This window comes from Diadema setosum, chromosome 11 (assembly GCF_964275005.1).
Source record: "Diadema setosum chromosome 11, eeDiaSeto1, whole genome shotgun sequence".
NCBI lineage: Eukaryota > Metazoa > Echinodermata > Echinoidea > Diadematoida > Diadematidae > Diadema > Diadema setosum.
This window is the reverse complement of record NC_092695.1, coordinates 13,352,281-13,368,625: the sequence shown is the minus strand read 5'-3', so window position 1 is coordinate 13,368,625 and position 16,345 is coordinate 13,352,281. Positions and strand designations below refer to the sequence as shown.

At 36.8% G+C, this 16,345-nt stretch overlaps 1 protein-coding gene across 1 annotated transcript in view; it reads left to right on the top strand.

Moving 5' to 3' along the window:
* LOC140234698 (neurobeachin-like) overlaps nt 1-16,345 on the top strand; it is a 421,843-nt gene that overhangs the window by 185,484 nt on the left and 220,014 nt on the right. Inside the window, 4 exon segments of the mRNA XM_072314734.1 lie at nt 3,106-3,206; nt 3,982-4,135; nt 10,749-10,932; nt 11,879-12,039. Coding sequence (XP_072170835.1) covers nt 3,106-3,206; nt 3,982-4,135; nt 10,749-10,932; nt 11,879-12,039 — 600 coding nt within the window.

The following is a 16,345-nucleotide window of genomic DNA, read 5'->3' as shown; positions in this document are numbered from 1 at the left end:
ATTTTTGTTCTCCTCGTCACTATGAAATTCATTTTGGTCTTCTGTTAGTTTTGATAAATCATCTATAAAAAAGAAATCTTGGCTCTGTAGATGGGCACACAGGAATGTGGGCTGTGTCATGCAAATTCCTCTTCCACACAGTTATGTCATCCCATCCTCATTTCTCCCAAGTGTGAGAAGTAGGGCTTGACTGAAGGAAAACACCAGTGTCATGTAACAACTTCTTTCAAATCATTGCATTATTAGGTTTCATCAGTCTTTTTTCTGCTGTTGTCATGAGCTAGAAATATCCTCATAAACATTGTTTAGACTAAATAATGCAAAGTTTGATTAAAATTAATCAAAGTTTCAGAATTTTAGATTTTTAACATGCTTTCTATAAAAAAAAGTAGACACTGATGTCATCACCTGCTATTTCTACGTGGGACTGTGCTTGAGTTAGCAACTCTAACCCTCTTACTTATAAAGCTCTCCTTGCTCAGGCAGTTGAGTATAAACATGGATAGGTGCTCCACAGTTCTAGGCCTTTTTGTTTCACAGAATCTGAGAAAATTGGAGGAACAGATTACTTCATCTCACCAGGCTTTCAATTCACAAGAAACATTGGTTGCCCCCTCCTTCTGCAGAACCCAAATCATAGAATTCAGGGTTTTCTGCTCACATGTGTGTGTATGTCTGGTAGCTGCTGTGGATACTCAGGTGATGTGTTAACATGTGTAGCTGTTGACACACAGTCAATTGCATCATGTACCGCTAACGTCTAGATTGGTTGCCTTCTTTGTGGATGACAGTGTGTTCTTTTTGCCTCATGTTATCTGGTGCACCATTTCTTACTAATGCTGTGAACCAGCAAATGACAAAAGACATTCCTTTTTTACACTCTTATCGGGTTATTTTCCTTTAATCACATATTGTCTTCCTAATGATATTTCTTGCTAAAGAATCTGTCTGAAACCTACCTAGCATGACTGATTGAGGACTGTGTAAATCCACACCTAGTTTGGAATTTCATGGACTATCTATGAGGAAACACAATAATAAAATGTGACAAGGACCATAGAATCCACTGCTGATAAAAAGCCTGTAGATTTGTTTGGAATAGAACTGACTGTGCTCTCAGTCTCCTCACGAGGGTGAGGTGAGGGCACTGAGAATGAGATGGCATGATAAACCAAAACAAATACTTTAGGGAATATTTTGCCATAAGTTTATTGTGACTTTGCGTCAAAAACTTTGAGTCAAACCTCGCCTTCATGTGCATGTGGTGTAATGTTGTCCTTGAAAGAGGCTATATTTTAAAAGGGATCATTTTGACAGCTTCATGTGGTATATTTCCCCCAAGACTACACTTACTGTAGCCTGTATTTCCCTTGTATGGAACCAATGAACTGGAAAGTGTATTAAAGATTTGGTACAGACAGAATACACAATGGAGTGTGTGGGTCAGCCTGTCCATCTTTTTAATGCAGAGTCTTGCACCACATGTCATGCAAAATAATCTACCATTGCGATTATTCAATTAGCATTTATTTTAGGCATACTTCTGCTTCCTGAACAGAGAGTCCACTATTCCATAGTGTAGGTACAAAGTGTACAATAGCTATGTACACTCTTTCAATACTCCTGCATTTGTATTTATGAAGCATGAGAGAAAGTCAGCATATACATCCATCTGAGAGTAGAATCAATATTTATGATTCTTATTTTTACATATAAATAACATTTTCTTTTTCATCTGTTTTAGTCATCTTATAGTGATGTAAGTATAATTCCTCTACCTGTGTATTTGTGTCATGTTTTATGTATACTCTGACATTCTGCTAGTTGACCTCATGCAAATTCATGTTCTTTTATTTTGGTTTTTATTTTGGAAAAAGATAAATTGAGTTCAGTTGAATTGTAACGATAACAGTTCAGAGAAATGGTCAGTGTTGAGAATCAGAGTTTTAGTAAAACCTTCGTTGTAAAACCTTCGTTTGGATTGGTTTAGTAGTTGTCATTTGCAGTACTTCAGTAAAGAAGGAAAATGCAATGCTAAAGTGTGATCCCAAACAGAAATGCAAAGTTACAGTATACAGTGCATTTAAGCAGTGTAGTCCCAGGAATAATGTGACAAAAAAAGCAACAACAAAAAGCAAAAAGCAAAGAAAAGAAAAACCCCAAACAACCACACGCACCTTGTTAAGTGAATGCAGCAAAAAATTCATTGCAAGCATACTCACAGACAAGTAGTGTGCAATTATTGCATTCAAGTAACCTTGGGTTATGCAAGATACTTTGCAGATACAGTGTATTCATAAGTACAAAAATTTAATTTTCTTTTTAGAGTTTTGTATCAAAATATCTGTTTAAGGTGGGTAATGATCAGTGGTGAAGTTAGTGAGATCCTGACTAGTTTCTATGCTGTTTCATTTATGCTTCTAGCTCCCTTTTATTGCATGGTTGTCAGGATTTTATTTTTGTATGGAAAGGAATACAAACAAATAGTTTCTAAAGACACTGCATTCAACTCCTCGTTTTTGACGTATTTTTGTTTTGTTTTGTTTTGTTGTGTTTTTTTTTTGGGGGGGGGGTGGGGGTGGGGGGGGGGGTCGGTAACAAAGTCGTGTGTCGCAGTGCACCCTTTGTGTTCTGCCGTAGATGCATTATCTCACTGCAACAACAGCTTCTGAATGTTGGTGTGTTTTGACAAATTGTACAGATGCCCACAGTTCATGATTGAATACCTTGAACACAGTATGTCAGTGCAAGTTTTCAATATCTTTGTGTTCACATTTGTTGGATTTGTTAAGAGCTAGAAACTATTCAGAGTGCTTTGTACAATGCACATGTTCATGAATTCCAACCAATTGGACACCTCAAACTCGCTTTTAAAATTGTTTTATATAGTTCCACATAAGGCTTAAGAGCCCCATGGACATTTTGAAAGGACATATTCAGTTTGAAAACCCTTGAGGTAAACTAGTCTAACTCATACAGAAAGTTGACTTTATTACTGTCCCTTTTGGCAGGATTTTAAAAAGCCTCTGATTATGTCACTCATTGGCATTGGTTAACGCCATGTTTGTTTTTTCTTTGTTTGTTTACCATGTCGACGATATCCAGGCTCCCTACCGTATCCCAGAATTCCAGTGGTCTCACATGCACCAGAGGATGATGTCCGACCTGCTGTTTGCCATAGAGACAGATGTCCAGGTCTGGAGGAGGTGAGGCTTGATACAAAACTCTAGCATCATGCTGATAGAATAAAGATGAAAGTATTGTTAATAAATGGCCAGCAAGAAAAAGGCATACCAAATCTAAAAGAGAGAATGGAATGGCATTCTACTCCTGTATGCCTTACGGTAATGCATTTCATCCATATTCTCTTTTCATCTTGCCTCTTCACTGTGCCTTCTTTTCTTTTAATGTATGCTTCATTTGATTGTGTTTCTTTATCATATTATGTTTCATTATGTTTGAATACTATCCAATTCTACTTTGTACTATTCCTTTACCTTTCTGTACTGCTGAAAGCATTGTATATAATTTGTAGTATTTTTAGTTTCTTCACCCAGGCCTGGTGCTCAAAGAAAGCCTTCAAACAACTATATGGCCCGAATTCACGAAGGTGGTACAAATGAAACCATGGTTTAAACCATGGACAAAAACCATGGAGCGCCAAGTGTCACATGGAATATTGCGTTATGAAATTTCGTCATTTCGTCGATGAAATTATTATTTTGTAATGAAATGATAATATTTTGTAACTAAATGAACATTTCGTCCACGAAATGGTAATTTCGTTAACGAAACGGTCATTTTGTCGACGAAATGAGCAATTTCGTAACAAAATATTCCATGCGACACTTGGCGCTCCATGGTTTTTGTCCATGGTTTAAACCATGGTTTCATTTGTACCACCTTCGTGAATTCGGGCCTAAGAGTTACAGTTTGATATGTTACTTTACCTCCCTCATCTTGGTTCTTTTCTCCTCACAGCCACAGCACCAGGACAGTCATTGACTATGTGAATGCGGGAGAGAACACCATCTTTGTTCAGAATGTGACCCAGATGATATCACAGATCATGGATGTCCTCATCTACTCCTGTGGTGGAATCCTCCCACTCCTCTCAGCTGCCACATCCAGGAATGTTAGTATACCATCACTGCCCCTTCCCCGCCCCTTCCCCGCCCCCTTCCTGCCCCTTCCCCACCCCTTCCCCGCCCCTTCCCCGCCCCTTCCCTGCCCTAGTCATAGGTGTTTTGTTTTTTTCCTCTTTTCTTTTTTAACATAAATGGGAAATTACATGACTACTGTGTGAGATGAGAAGTATATACAATTTTAGCAGAAACTGTAGAGTCGTGTTTTTTGCAACGTCCTGCTTTGCCGACATAAAATACATGTCAGTGTTACTATTAAATACACACACACATACGATAGTGACATGTGCAGCCATGGGTGCATGTCAGTGCCAAATTGATATGATAATGGCTAACACAATCCATATCATGTTGATTTGAGCAATGAGACGCTACCCGAAAAGTTATTGAATAGTGCATCTAGCGTTCCGTTTTCGGCAGTGTAACACTGCCGAAAATCTGGGACTAAACCGGTGAAATGTACAAGGTGCTGACTGTAGGCAGAATTATTTGCCCCATTAATCCTTTAATACTGTTAGACTACAGAGAAACATGGAATTCATGGAAATGGTGTTGTACCATTCATCTTGTCTATAGTACATTAGTCATATAAGCTTCTTGGGTCAGCAATGGTTATGGATGGTTCTGCATGCCATAGTGATGACAAACAAGAACAGAAAGAGAGACAGGGCACCTAAGAAAACAAACAAAGCAGACAGTCATTTGCTGTCTTGGCTAGGAGCTGAATATGGCAGACATGACTTGGCATCTGGTGCATAGTTAGTAAATAAGGCATGGATTGTTTTTTTTGATTGTTTTTTTTTTTTTTTTTTGAGATTAAATGCCAAGGATTTGCTTTTAACATAAGATATTACAGTACATGTGAATGTATGTATTCTGAAATCTGTCTTCTGAGAAAGTTATAACTGTATTACTGTAGATGATATAATTTGTAATTGTGGCATGCACACATAAATCCAAACTGCTCCTCCATCTGATTAAAAAAAAAAAAAGTAAGATAAAATTTGAGAGATCTGTTATTAAAACATAGACTAATTGTCGTGTGCTCTACTAGATTTCTCTTGAATGAAGAGGGAGAATACATCAGAGTGAGGTAACAAGAGAAGTGAAGCTTTGCTACTAACAAGTCTCTGTATTATAGAATTCTTTGGTCGAGACCTGTCCTTCTCCTTTCGACAGATAATGAAGATACTTTGAAGAATGATGCATTCCTAACCGTTAGCCCATGATACTTACAGTGTACATATTTTGTGGTGATGACTTTTTTCTTTCTCTACAGCCTTGTGATCAGCAGGATATCATCATGATGCCCCTATTCTATGTAAAGTGTGAACGTTGACTGCATACATAGATGCATGGCAGATTACTGCTATTTTTTTTTTTTAATCTGCTCCAATAGAAAGCATGCACACATGGACTGCCATCTCAGAAACTGCTTCCACATGCCTCTCTGATGTGTTAATTTGCATCATTATCATATTAGAAAGAAAAAATTATGTGCTCTGTCAGAGTCTGTGTTTATCACAACAAATAAGCACATCACACATTTCGATTATTGCCTTTGTGTTATCTTAAAGTTTGCGTTTCAGGCATTAACATTCAAGTTGCACTTGATGACAACATAGCGCTAACACTGTTTTGAATCAATGAGTAGTTTATATTCATGACAATTTGATTAAGACCAGGCTTTCAAAAAATGCACAGGTTCAAGTTGGAATAGTATATTTTACCATTTTACCTACAGGTTATACTTACACCATTAAGTCCCATAGCCCACATTTATGTGGTTTGATTTTGTTTCTTTTTATTATAGTTTTATCATTCATTTTTAATGTTTTTTAAGGTAGTAGAATAATTTCTTGTTCACTCCAGCCTTATTCTAGTAATTTACTATCGTTTATTTCAGATGCAGAATTATCTAAAATCCTTTTAGAGTGCTTTATTGTTATTGATTTGTATATTGACATGTTTTGAAGATTATACAGTGTAGTTAATGTTTTTGTATCAAATTAACATTTTTCCCCTGATTTTTTTTTTAATCTTCCATAATGAATTTAACCAAAAATTTAACAACAATTGAGAGTTGCCCATTTTGGTAATGGGGTGTGATGATGATTATGCCAGAACATGATGAGTCAGTTCTAGCCAATATTTTTTGCACGAATCACTAAAATATACAGGACTATGAAGTCTTTTTCTTGGTTATGTTGGTTAGAAGATCTGAAGAATTTGATCGTTCATTTCTTCCGATAACATTCCCACGGAATGAAAGGTATCACTAAATACTGTATACACCATATATTTAGGGAGTCTAAATTTTCACGAATCGGGTCTTCCCGACAATTTCGCGAGAGGTTAAATTCATGATCATGGAGTGCAGTACCGAATGGAGAAATGTATACGTGTGCGTCACATTTAAGTCGGGATCAGAGTCATTGTTTTCACGTGTCTTTAACTTCGCGAAAAACCACCTGACTCGCGAAATTTGCAAAAATAAAAACCTCACGAAATATTCAGCGTATACAGTAATTTGTGTGTAAGCACACATTGATTCTGCTAACACTGTATTCATATTGGACAGCAAACTACCCTATCTTCACTATATATATATTTTTTTTTCTTTTTTTATGAGGAGTCGGTTAAATACGAAAGAAAGTTGTAAACAAGTATTGTGCGAGTGCAAGTATTGACCGCAAGCTTATCAACATATACATATACATGGCAATAGTTAGCTTTTATGAAAGTGACAATTAGAAGACAAGATATATGAAATTACTGTCACATTGTCTTGCACCAATTTCAGGGGAATATTTGCAGTAAAAGATGCACAAGCTTGTGAAAATTGCAACTAACATCTTTACACCTTGAATTTTGAATCCTTTTAATCTGAATTTCTTGTGTAAAATTGCACTTATTTCACTAGCATTGTCTTCTTTAAAAGTACATCTTTTGCACAATATGTTGTACCTTGCTCAATGATTGTTTGGAAGTACCATATTACTATCCTTTCTGGATGTTCTCTTTACTGGTTCAGATAGTGCTCACAAAACCAAGTCTTGTAGATTAATCACAATCTGCAGCAATGCACACACATACACATTTTTACCTTCAAGAAAGATTAGGAGAGGGCATGATATCTCGGCTATTGCTTGTTCGATTGCCACCAAATTTTGCACACGCATAGCGTCTGACTTGCTTGCCTAGAGGGCGTATCAAATTAGTTTGAAAATAAAAATGACATTCCAATTAGAGTCGTTAATCATGCAAATATGGTAGTTTTTGTGCATTCTATTATTTCTCTTCATTTGATTAAGATTTAAACCCATTCCATTTGATGTGTTAGGTTGTGCAGAATGTTTAATGATTGCATTAGTATAAATGACTCTAGCGTAATCTACTTTGATAAGCTCTGATTAATATTCATAACTTACATATACAATTTCAATTCAATTATTGATTTTTGTAGACACAATTTTTGAATCATCCTTATCAAGGCAAGTAAACAGAAAGGATTTAGATATATGATAAACAGTGAAGAAACAAGGTATTTATCATCTTGAACGTTAACAGTGTGGTACATAACCAGCAAGTCAGTCAGTCAGATCTTATCTTTTTTTAAGCTCAAATGTGGAGTAGTCATGAAATTGCCTCGTGAATTCTATTTAATCTGCGAGCTAGTTTGGACTTGAATAGGTAATGGGTAAAATCTCAATGATTTCCTCTATTTCTGTAATATACTTTTATTTTGCTGTTTTTAGATGCAAAGGAAAATGTTTGTAATACTATTACATATCTCCTGGTAATAGCTAAACAAAATAACAAAACCAAACAAAACAAAACAAAACAAAACAAAACAAAAACTTAAAGATAAGCATCAAATTATGAACTTTCTCTGATGTTTCTTTTTTTCTTTTTTTTTTCATACTGTTTTAGTAATATTACTGATGGTTTATTTAATTCATTTCTGTTATACTTTAACACACTTTAATGGAGCAGAGCCTTTTTTGCACTGTTTATAAGCAGTATATTGAGTTCTTCATTTTTGTGCATGCCTTTTGTACACAAATAAAAAAGAATAGTGACATAGGACCCTAAAATGTATCCTGACCCCACAAATCTGCACAGGATTGGCATGAATGTGATACCAGAAGATGGGTGAGACTCTAAAGAAATTGTTGTGAGTGGGTAATTGCAAAATCTTGCATTTCAAAGTAATCATGAAACTTGTGTCAGGGTGGGGGCATCATGGTACCCCCACTCTTTTTAGGCTTAATCCCTCTTGAATCTCATTACAGGAAGTTATTTGTTGATTTGACTCAAGTTGAATTTACAACTTGTGATGCAAAGACCCTCAGTAATACATACTGTACACAGCTAGTGCCTTAGCTCAACACTTTTCAACCCTTTTTAAGCTGAGGCCAACTTTGGCTCCTATAAGTTTTTTGTTTCTTTGTTTTAGGCCCAGTTAGATAGAATACATTTTTTTTTCTGATATCATGGCATCTGAGAGAGTTCTGGTTAAGAAGTGAGGCCTTAGCTGATGTAGGGACAAATGATAATTGGATAGAATTAATAGAATTAATAGAATTAATTTGCTGCTTGCAACTTTGCTGTCTCTCAAATGTCACAATGTTGTATGTAGTGAATTCTCTGGGGTAACGTTACTGGAAGCACTTTTGCTATACAGAGGCAAAAGGTTTTGACATGAGAAAAAGTCATGCGGGAACTTCTATGACAGCATTGTATAGTTATTTGAGTATAGCCCCCCTTATGCTATTATTTTCTCAGAGGTACAGATGGGAGGAGTGAGGCATTGTCAAACCAAGGAGATGTCTGGCCAGCCAAATAAACAGTAGATCCTGACTTCTTTGACAATAGCAGGATATTTGCAATACATTCTTTGGTTTCGTTGGTTACACAACTGACAGCAGTGTCTGTCAAATGTAAGAGTTTGCATGATCAGCTTTTAACTTCAGCTTCAGCTTTAATAATATACATGTAGTCTGCTGCAGGCATCTTGCAGGGTATAACCCTTTATGTGGCCTCCGAGTTTCAGTCAGCACCAGTGTGCTGATCCTGTAGTGCCAGAATCACATGGAGACTTAAGCAGAATACCCACTGTGCGACCTGAGCCTGTGAGCTGGTGCAAGCTGTATGGGGCGCCAAGTGTCGCATGGCCTATTTCGTTATGAAATCTGTCATTTTGTTGACAAAATGAACATTTGGTAACGAAATGATCATTGCGTTACGAAATATCATTTTGTCGATGAAATGTTCATTTTGTTACGAAATGAACATTTCGTTGATGAAATGACATCATTTTGTGACAAAACACTTGGTACCCCATACAGCTCACACCAGCTCGCAGGCTCAGGTTGCACAGTGGGCATTCCGCTTTACTTGTAAATATAGCACACTTTCTAGTACTCAATGAGTATTGATTATTATAGCAGTAATATTGGGGATGATGATAATGATAACAAGAATAAAGGATATTCTCGGTAGTAGCAATGATAATACTACTGTGCGTTGTTAATTTTTACTATTGTCATTTCTGTTATTATCATCAATGTCAATAAAATTGAAAATTAATGTGCACCAAGTAATGCAGAATTATTATTTCTTTTTATATATTATCATGAAAATATTAGCCATCAAGCAAGGGCGAAGCTTATTAAGAATCAAAATTATGACAAAAACTAGAACTAACATGCAAGTGCATTATTTTGCTACAAGTCATACTTCATCTGCTTCTTGTGATGGGAGAGGGTGTGATTTAGACAGAAATCTGTGAACACCAGAAGAAGATTGACTGCTTATTTTATGCATCTTCCTTACTAAAGCTGACACTATTTTGCCCAGAAAATTGAATTAAACCATTACCATTGAGATTTTGAAACCTGTAGTCTACAACCAACAGGTTCCAGCATTAAAGCAGTTAGTTGAGATATAAAGATATTCTTCTCCTGTTTGTTTCTGATTTTTTTAGTTCCACAAAGATAAACAAATGTGAATATCTTATCAAGTGAGGGTTATATTTCCCATGCCTTTACTCCTTTATAGTAATCAGTCAAATAATTTCTTGATCTTGCAGGTTATTCAGAACTTGTACTTGAATAAATTGATAAGGTTCTTCACTCCAGCTACCTTATGTATGTTGCGGATTGCCGCTTTTATCCAGTCATTATTCTTTGCTCTTGATTGGCCTTCTCCTACTGGTAGATGCTTACAGGGTTCTATCCCAGGCAGCCTTTTTTTCTTCTTTTTACTACACAGTTTATAAACATAGTCCCTGATCACTTTGCCTGATGGCATATTCAACCCAAGTGCCCTGAGTCACAAACTTTGTGTGTTGTTTATTGCAACAAAAGGAAATGTGTATTTATGCCATAAGAAGTGTTATATTTTTTTCCTTGTTATATACATCATGTTTTTTGGGGTTTTTTTTTGTCTTTTTTTTTGGGGGGGGGGGGTGGGATGGGGTGGAAGGGAGGGAGTGAAGAGTTACCTTTGGGTGAAGTGTAAACTGGTGGATCATACATAACAAGGTTTTCCTAATGTCTGCATCCTCCTTTTCTCCTGTGTCTTTCATCCACCAAGCAGCAGCAGGATCCAGATATCGTAGAGCCCACCCAGAACTTACCTCTCGACGTCGGCATCTCCTTCATCAACCGCATCATGAACCTGGTCGATGTTCTCGTCTTCGCTAGCAACCAGAACTTTGGCGAGCTGGAGGCGGAGAAGAGTGTGGCACGGGGCGGAATCCTCAGGCAGTGCCTCAGGCTGAGTGAGTATTTTTATAGGGTTACGACTTGGCTCCCTCGGTAGCGTGTCTGCCTCCAGGTCCAAGGGAGCCCAGTTTGATTCTAGAGACTAGCTGAACGATGTTATGTGTGATCATAACGCCCCCTCTAGTCAGAGGCAAAACACTCTGTCCCTCGGATAGGACATAAAATAAAGGTCCCGAGTGTGAGGGAATCACAACTCAAGCACGTAAAAGAACCTACTTCATTCATTCATTGCAAAGAGCAGGATGGTAACCCAGTGAAGTGGCCCCCAGTGAAGTGGTCCCCCACCTGCCTACACAAAAAAAATGGGGGAATGATGTCGACCCCTCGTGGTTTGCCCCAGGTGACTAGCAATAGTCAGCAAATGGTATCAACCAGGCACAGTATGCCACACGAAAAGAAGAAGTATTCTTATTCCTCTGTATGTGCTTTTTTTTCTTCAGTCAGCTAATATTTATGATATTTAGCCTCAAATTGTTTTCTGAAATTGATAATTATGATTATGATGATGGTAAAGGAGATCATCATAGATGTATATCAGTTATTGTTATCTCATGTTTCTCATGAAGCTCATATCATTTGAGAATCCCCTACATAATCAGATATTTCATAGCACGGATGAAGACAAGGTGAAATCTTCTGAATTTGAATGCAAAGCTCTCTAGAAGAAAATTTGATGAATACATTTTAGTCAGTTAGCTTTCAACTTTCACACAATGTAAGCCCTCATCTCAAATATGTGCTATATGAACCACATAATATGTACCACAAGTTGTTTTTGAGGCATTGATACGCAAGACACATTCTATGAAATAGTCACATGATGGGAGCCTGGAACTCTCTATCTACTTAACATATTTTGGCAATTTTCACAAATCACAATACATGGAATGACTATTATGCACATGAGCCATCATGCTGTATTCCTCTTCATCTTCCTGCCAGCCTGCTTCTGTGCCATCCGTAACGTGCTGGAGTGTCGCTACAGGATGCACCCTTCACCATCCTCCAGTACCGTAAGTCTGAATAAGCCTACCCCGGCTGAGCCTGGCACACCCACCGGCAGCATTCACACTCTCATCCAGGCCACGCAGCCTTCCCCTCGGGTGAGAACTAACACGCATCTACCCGACTGTATACCACTTGCCCCTCACCCCCCTCCCCATTACCCCCTCCCCATTACCCCTTACCCATGCTCCCAAACTCCCTTTACATGGACCTATTCTCATCATGATTATGGAATTGAGGCAGATTTTGAGCCGGACTCTCCATGTTTTTCCCATGACAATGGGTTAGTCCCGTCTCCCCTCAGCAGTCACTGTTAAACCCCCATGAAATCCTTTTCCATGTGTGATGAATCTCTTCAAAACTCCCACCCTCTCATACGTCCTTGGTTAAAACCCCAAGCATGTCTCCATCAATCTCATCCCATGTCTCAGTGATGCTGACTTGTGGCCCCTTATTACTTTGTTGTTGTTGTTGTCAATTGAATGTTACTGCTTTTGTATTGTTAGCATTTTCTCCTTCTGTATGTCTCTTGCTGTTCAGGTGGTATTCATCACATTGAGTCTTTTGTTCTTGTATGACAATCAGTGTTTGGATTTTATGAGGACATTATGTTCAGTCTTTTCCATCTCTGTGCTGAGAGTCCTCTTACTAGTTTCTTCTGTGTTTAAATGTGTCAGTCAGTTTGTTTCTCCTTGTTTGTTTGTTTTTTTCGTTATCTTTCTGTGTCAATCTCTTTCCTTTTACTATCACTTTTGACACTTTCTCAGCTCCTTACTGTAGACCGTAAATTCTGTTGGCATTGTCTGATTGAAGCGTTCTCTTTCTTTTTGTATCACTTAGTCTTCATTCTTTCTGCCTCAGTCTGTCATGGCTGGTGTCTATCATTCTCCACACTGTCTTTCCTCAGCTTAATGCCACTGTTGATATTTGTGTCTGTCTGCTTTTGTCATGTTGTTTGTCTTTTGTGAATATTTTTTGGTCATAATTACTTTGAGCTACATGTATGACTTCATTTTGTTATTATCTGAGTACCTGTAAATGTAATGAGAAAGTATGTCCTTTGATGAGGCTGATTTCCAAAGCTGAACTGCAGAGTCAAGTTGTGAATTTAAGCCTGACCTTACATGTGATAGACTTCTTCATTAACTGGTTAATATCATTTGTCTTGACACTCTAGGGGTTAATGAATAAAATGCTGAGTTTTGTTTCCCAATAAACCTCCCCTCTCATTTGGTGATCTATCAATGGTCATCTACCTTACCCTTCACTTAACCTATCAATGACTAAACACACTGTCATATAACGGTAAAATGTGATTTTAATTATGTTTACATCATTGGCACGAGGGTGCTCCTCTCGAAGCAAGGAACCAACATGACTGGAAAAGCACACATGAGCATTTAAATTATATGCTAACTATTAATCAATGGCAGATCAAAGCATTGACACTTAACTTGATCATCATAACATTTGTTGATGTTGTTAATCTGACAAAATAATGCCCCAGCTTTCAAGTAGGCAAATGCAGCTGACATATTCAACTCTGACCAATTCCCTGTCACTTTTGGAACAGTATCACACAGACATTTGTTACTGATGCTAGTTACAATAGTTTTTTTTTATTCCCCCAGTATTAGCAAGTTAAATTCTTGCAGCTTATAGTTTTCTATGCTGCTACCCTAAGAACTTCATCTGTAGTCATTTGCAGCAACTGTAAACCTCTTTATGATACAAGTCAAATGGCGTACCACATTTTCACTGAAATTTCTGATGATTTATTAGCCATTTTAGTATGTTAATTGATGACAAAAGATATAGTTTTGTGTGTGGAGCATGTAGAATGTTGTTTCTTGCCTGCCACTTTCGTTAGTGTTTTCAATAATTGAAATGAAACTGCAAGTGTGGGTGTGTAGATTTTGGCAGTGTAGCTTGAATTGTTAGATTCTCTTTATTTTCTTTAAAATAATATATAAGACAGTATCATTGCAATTTGTGTTGCCAGTATTTTTTTGGGTAAATAAATGATGGTATGATTTTAGGAATACAAGTGTATATAATGTTCCAATGTCATGCAGTCCAATTTCATTATCTGTAATGTGCTGAGCAAATGACAGTAGAAGTAAAGAATATCCAGTTGTAGAAGTATTTATTATTATTTGAATTCCCCCTTTTTTCCCCTGTAGCTAGAACCATCCACTCATAGAGTCATACAGTCATTTATTCATGTTGTCCAGTCATTCATAAAACCTTTATTTTATCATTATTATTATTATTTTTTTTTTGATTGGTTGAATTGCTCATGCAACCTATCATAAAACCTGGTTTTTGGTTGGTTGACATTACTCATGCAACCTCTCATATGATTGGTTATCATGTTCACCCCCCACAAACAGGCCATCAATAATGTCAGACTGCCTGGCTTTGTCAAGGTACAGTGCATGGTTTTCACGTTTTTGTTGGAACCCATTTGGTTGTATCTCTCCCGAGAGAAATTGTGTACATAAATCACTCACATCCATTTCACCAATATTCCACCCAATATAAAACACTCATTTGTGTCAATTTCTGAATTTGTCTGTACAAGGACATGCTTTTCTGAACTCCTAATTGCAGTTATTCTTTAGTTAGTCCATTTCCCCTCATTTGTATAGGAAAATCTTGTTTTAATAGCTTAAACTGGGCAATTTTCCAAACTTGTTTCTAGTTCTTATATGATAGTAGATCTAGAAAAAAGAAAAAGACTGCTAATATTATCAAAATTTACAGCCATCTATTTCATCTGCAATATTTTTCCTTTCATGACTCATTGTAAGATTGCATGTTATAAAATCATCGTGATTTCTCTTTACTGTTACTATCTTTTTATGAGATATGACCCTAGGAAAATTGAAATGTAATTCAAATTAATTCTGCTGCATCACGAGATGGAATATTGCCCCCCCCCCCCTTAAGAAAAAACAAAACAAAACAAAATTAATTTGAAATGAATGAATTAGAAACATCAAATGATAATGCAAAACTTGAGAGAACCATATTGCTGATTATTCTATTAAAATGATTGCTCACTAGTTTTTCCTTTGTTTGTTTGTTTGTTTGTTTTTTTGGTTAATCACCTCTTTTGCAAGGAATACTAAAAGTAAAGATCCTACAGGGTATTAATGTAATTTACCCACAAAGCTATGTTGTGTAACTCACCAATCCAGTCTGAAGTGAAGGACTGTTGTATAGTCATCAAAGGTGGGAGACTCCAATAAACTTTTGTGAGACAGTGTTATAAAAAACATAAAAGTTAGAATAAATTGATGATAACAATCTTATTTGAATACTCTGTTTGTCTCAAAAGTTTGTAATATAATAGTCCTTATTATTTTTATGAGCTTAAAGTTCCCCCATGACTAGTTATTTGTCCTTTGAATGTCCCAGAAATTAACCTGATGCACAGACCGAACCTTGTATCATGACCTCGAATGATCTGTCCCCTTAACCATGCCATGCCTTACATTATCATCACGCATGGATTCTGTCACAATGATTTATCACAACTTTTCCTTTTCCTTTTCCTTTGATTTGATTTCATATTTATTTTTGATTGAGCATGGTGTGCCATTTTAAGTTTGTAGGTAATTAGTCGCAAATATATTCCTCTGAATGATACTTTAGATGCAATAGAGTTGCAGAAATACAGTCTGACTGTAGAAGCTCATAATCACCTAGAAGTTAAGGGGAAAATGCTATAATTACTAACGGGAAAGTGACTGATATGACTGATGTGCATTGTGTGTTTGATGGAATGGTTTGTGATTATTACATTTATCTGGTATTAAAATGGATTAACTTGAGTGATGTTTTACAGTATCCTTGAAGATTGATGTAACATGGGTTTGGTGGTGTCAGTGTGCTACAGAATGTGAAGTGATGAATACTGTAAACTTATGTTATATTGGGATGAATCTGGCTATTACCTGTGAAATATTTCCAGATAATCTGTTCCATTTGTCTGTTATTGGCGTTGGTAGAAATACCATCACTTAGTTGCTAGATTGGGATTAATGTGAAGGACTTGGTTTGGGTCAAGGATTTATGATACAGTTTGGGATATTCATTGTGGTTAAGCTTCAGAATGAAATATATGAATATTTCCCAAGTGCATTGTCTATGGTTAGATATGAAGTAGACTGATAGGATTTGAACAATTGGCACAAACCTCCTAGAAGGTTAGCATACCTGTTATCTCTACTCTTCAGTACTAATGGGAAAGTACAAACCTGATGTTACTTAAACAGGCTTTGGGAAATTCTTTGAAAATTCTAAGTAAATGACCCCTCTGTCTTATTTCATTGTCATGTTCTAGTATATTTTATCAAAACTACTGTTTTGTCAAAGTATATATTCCAAGCCCAGCAA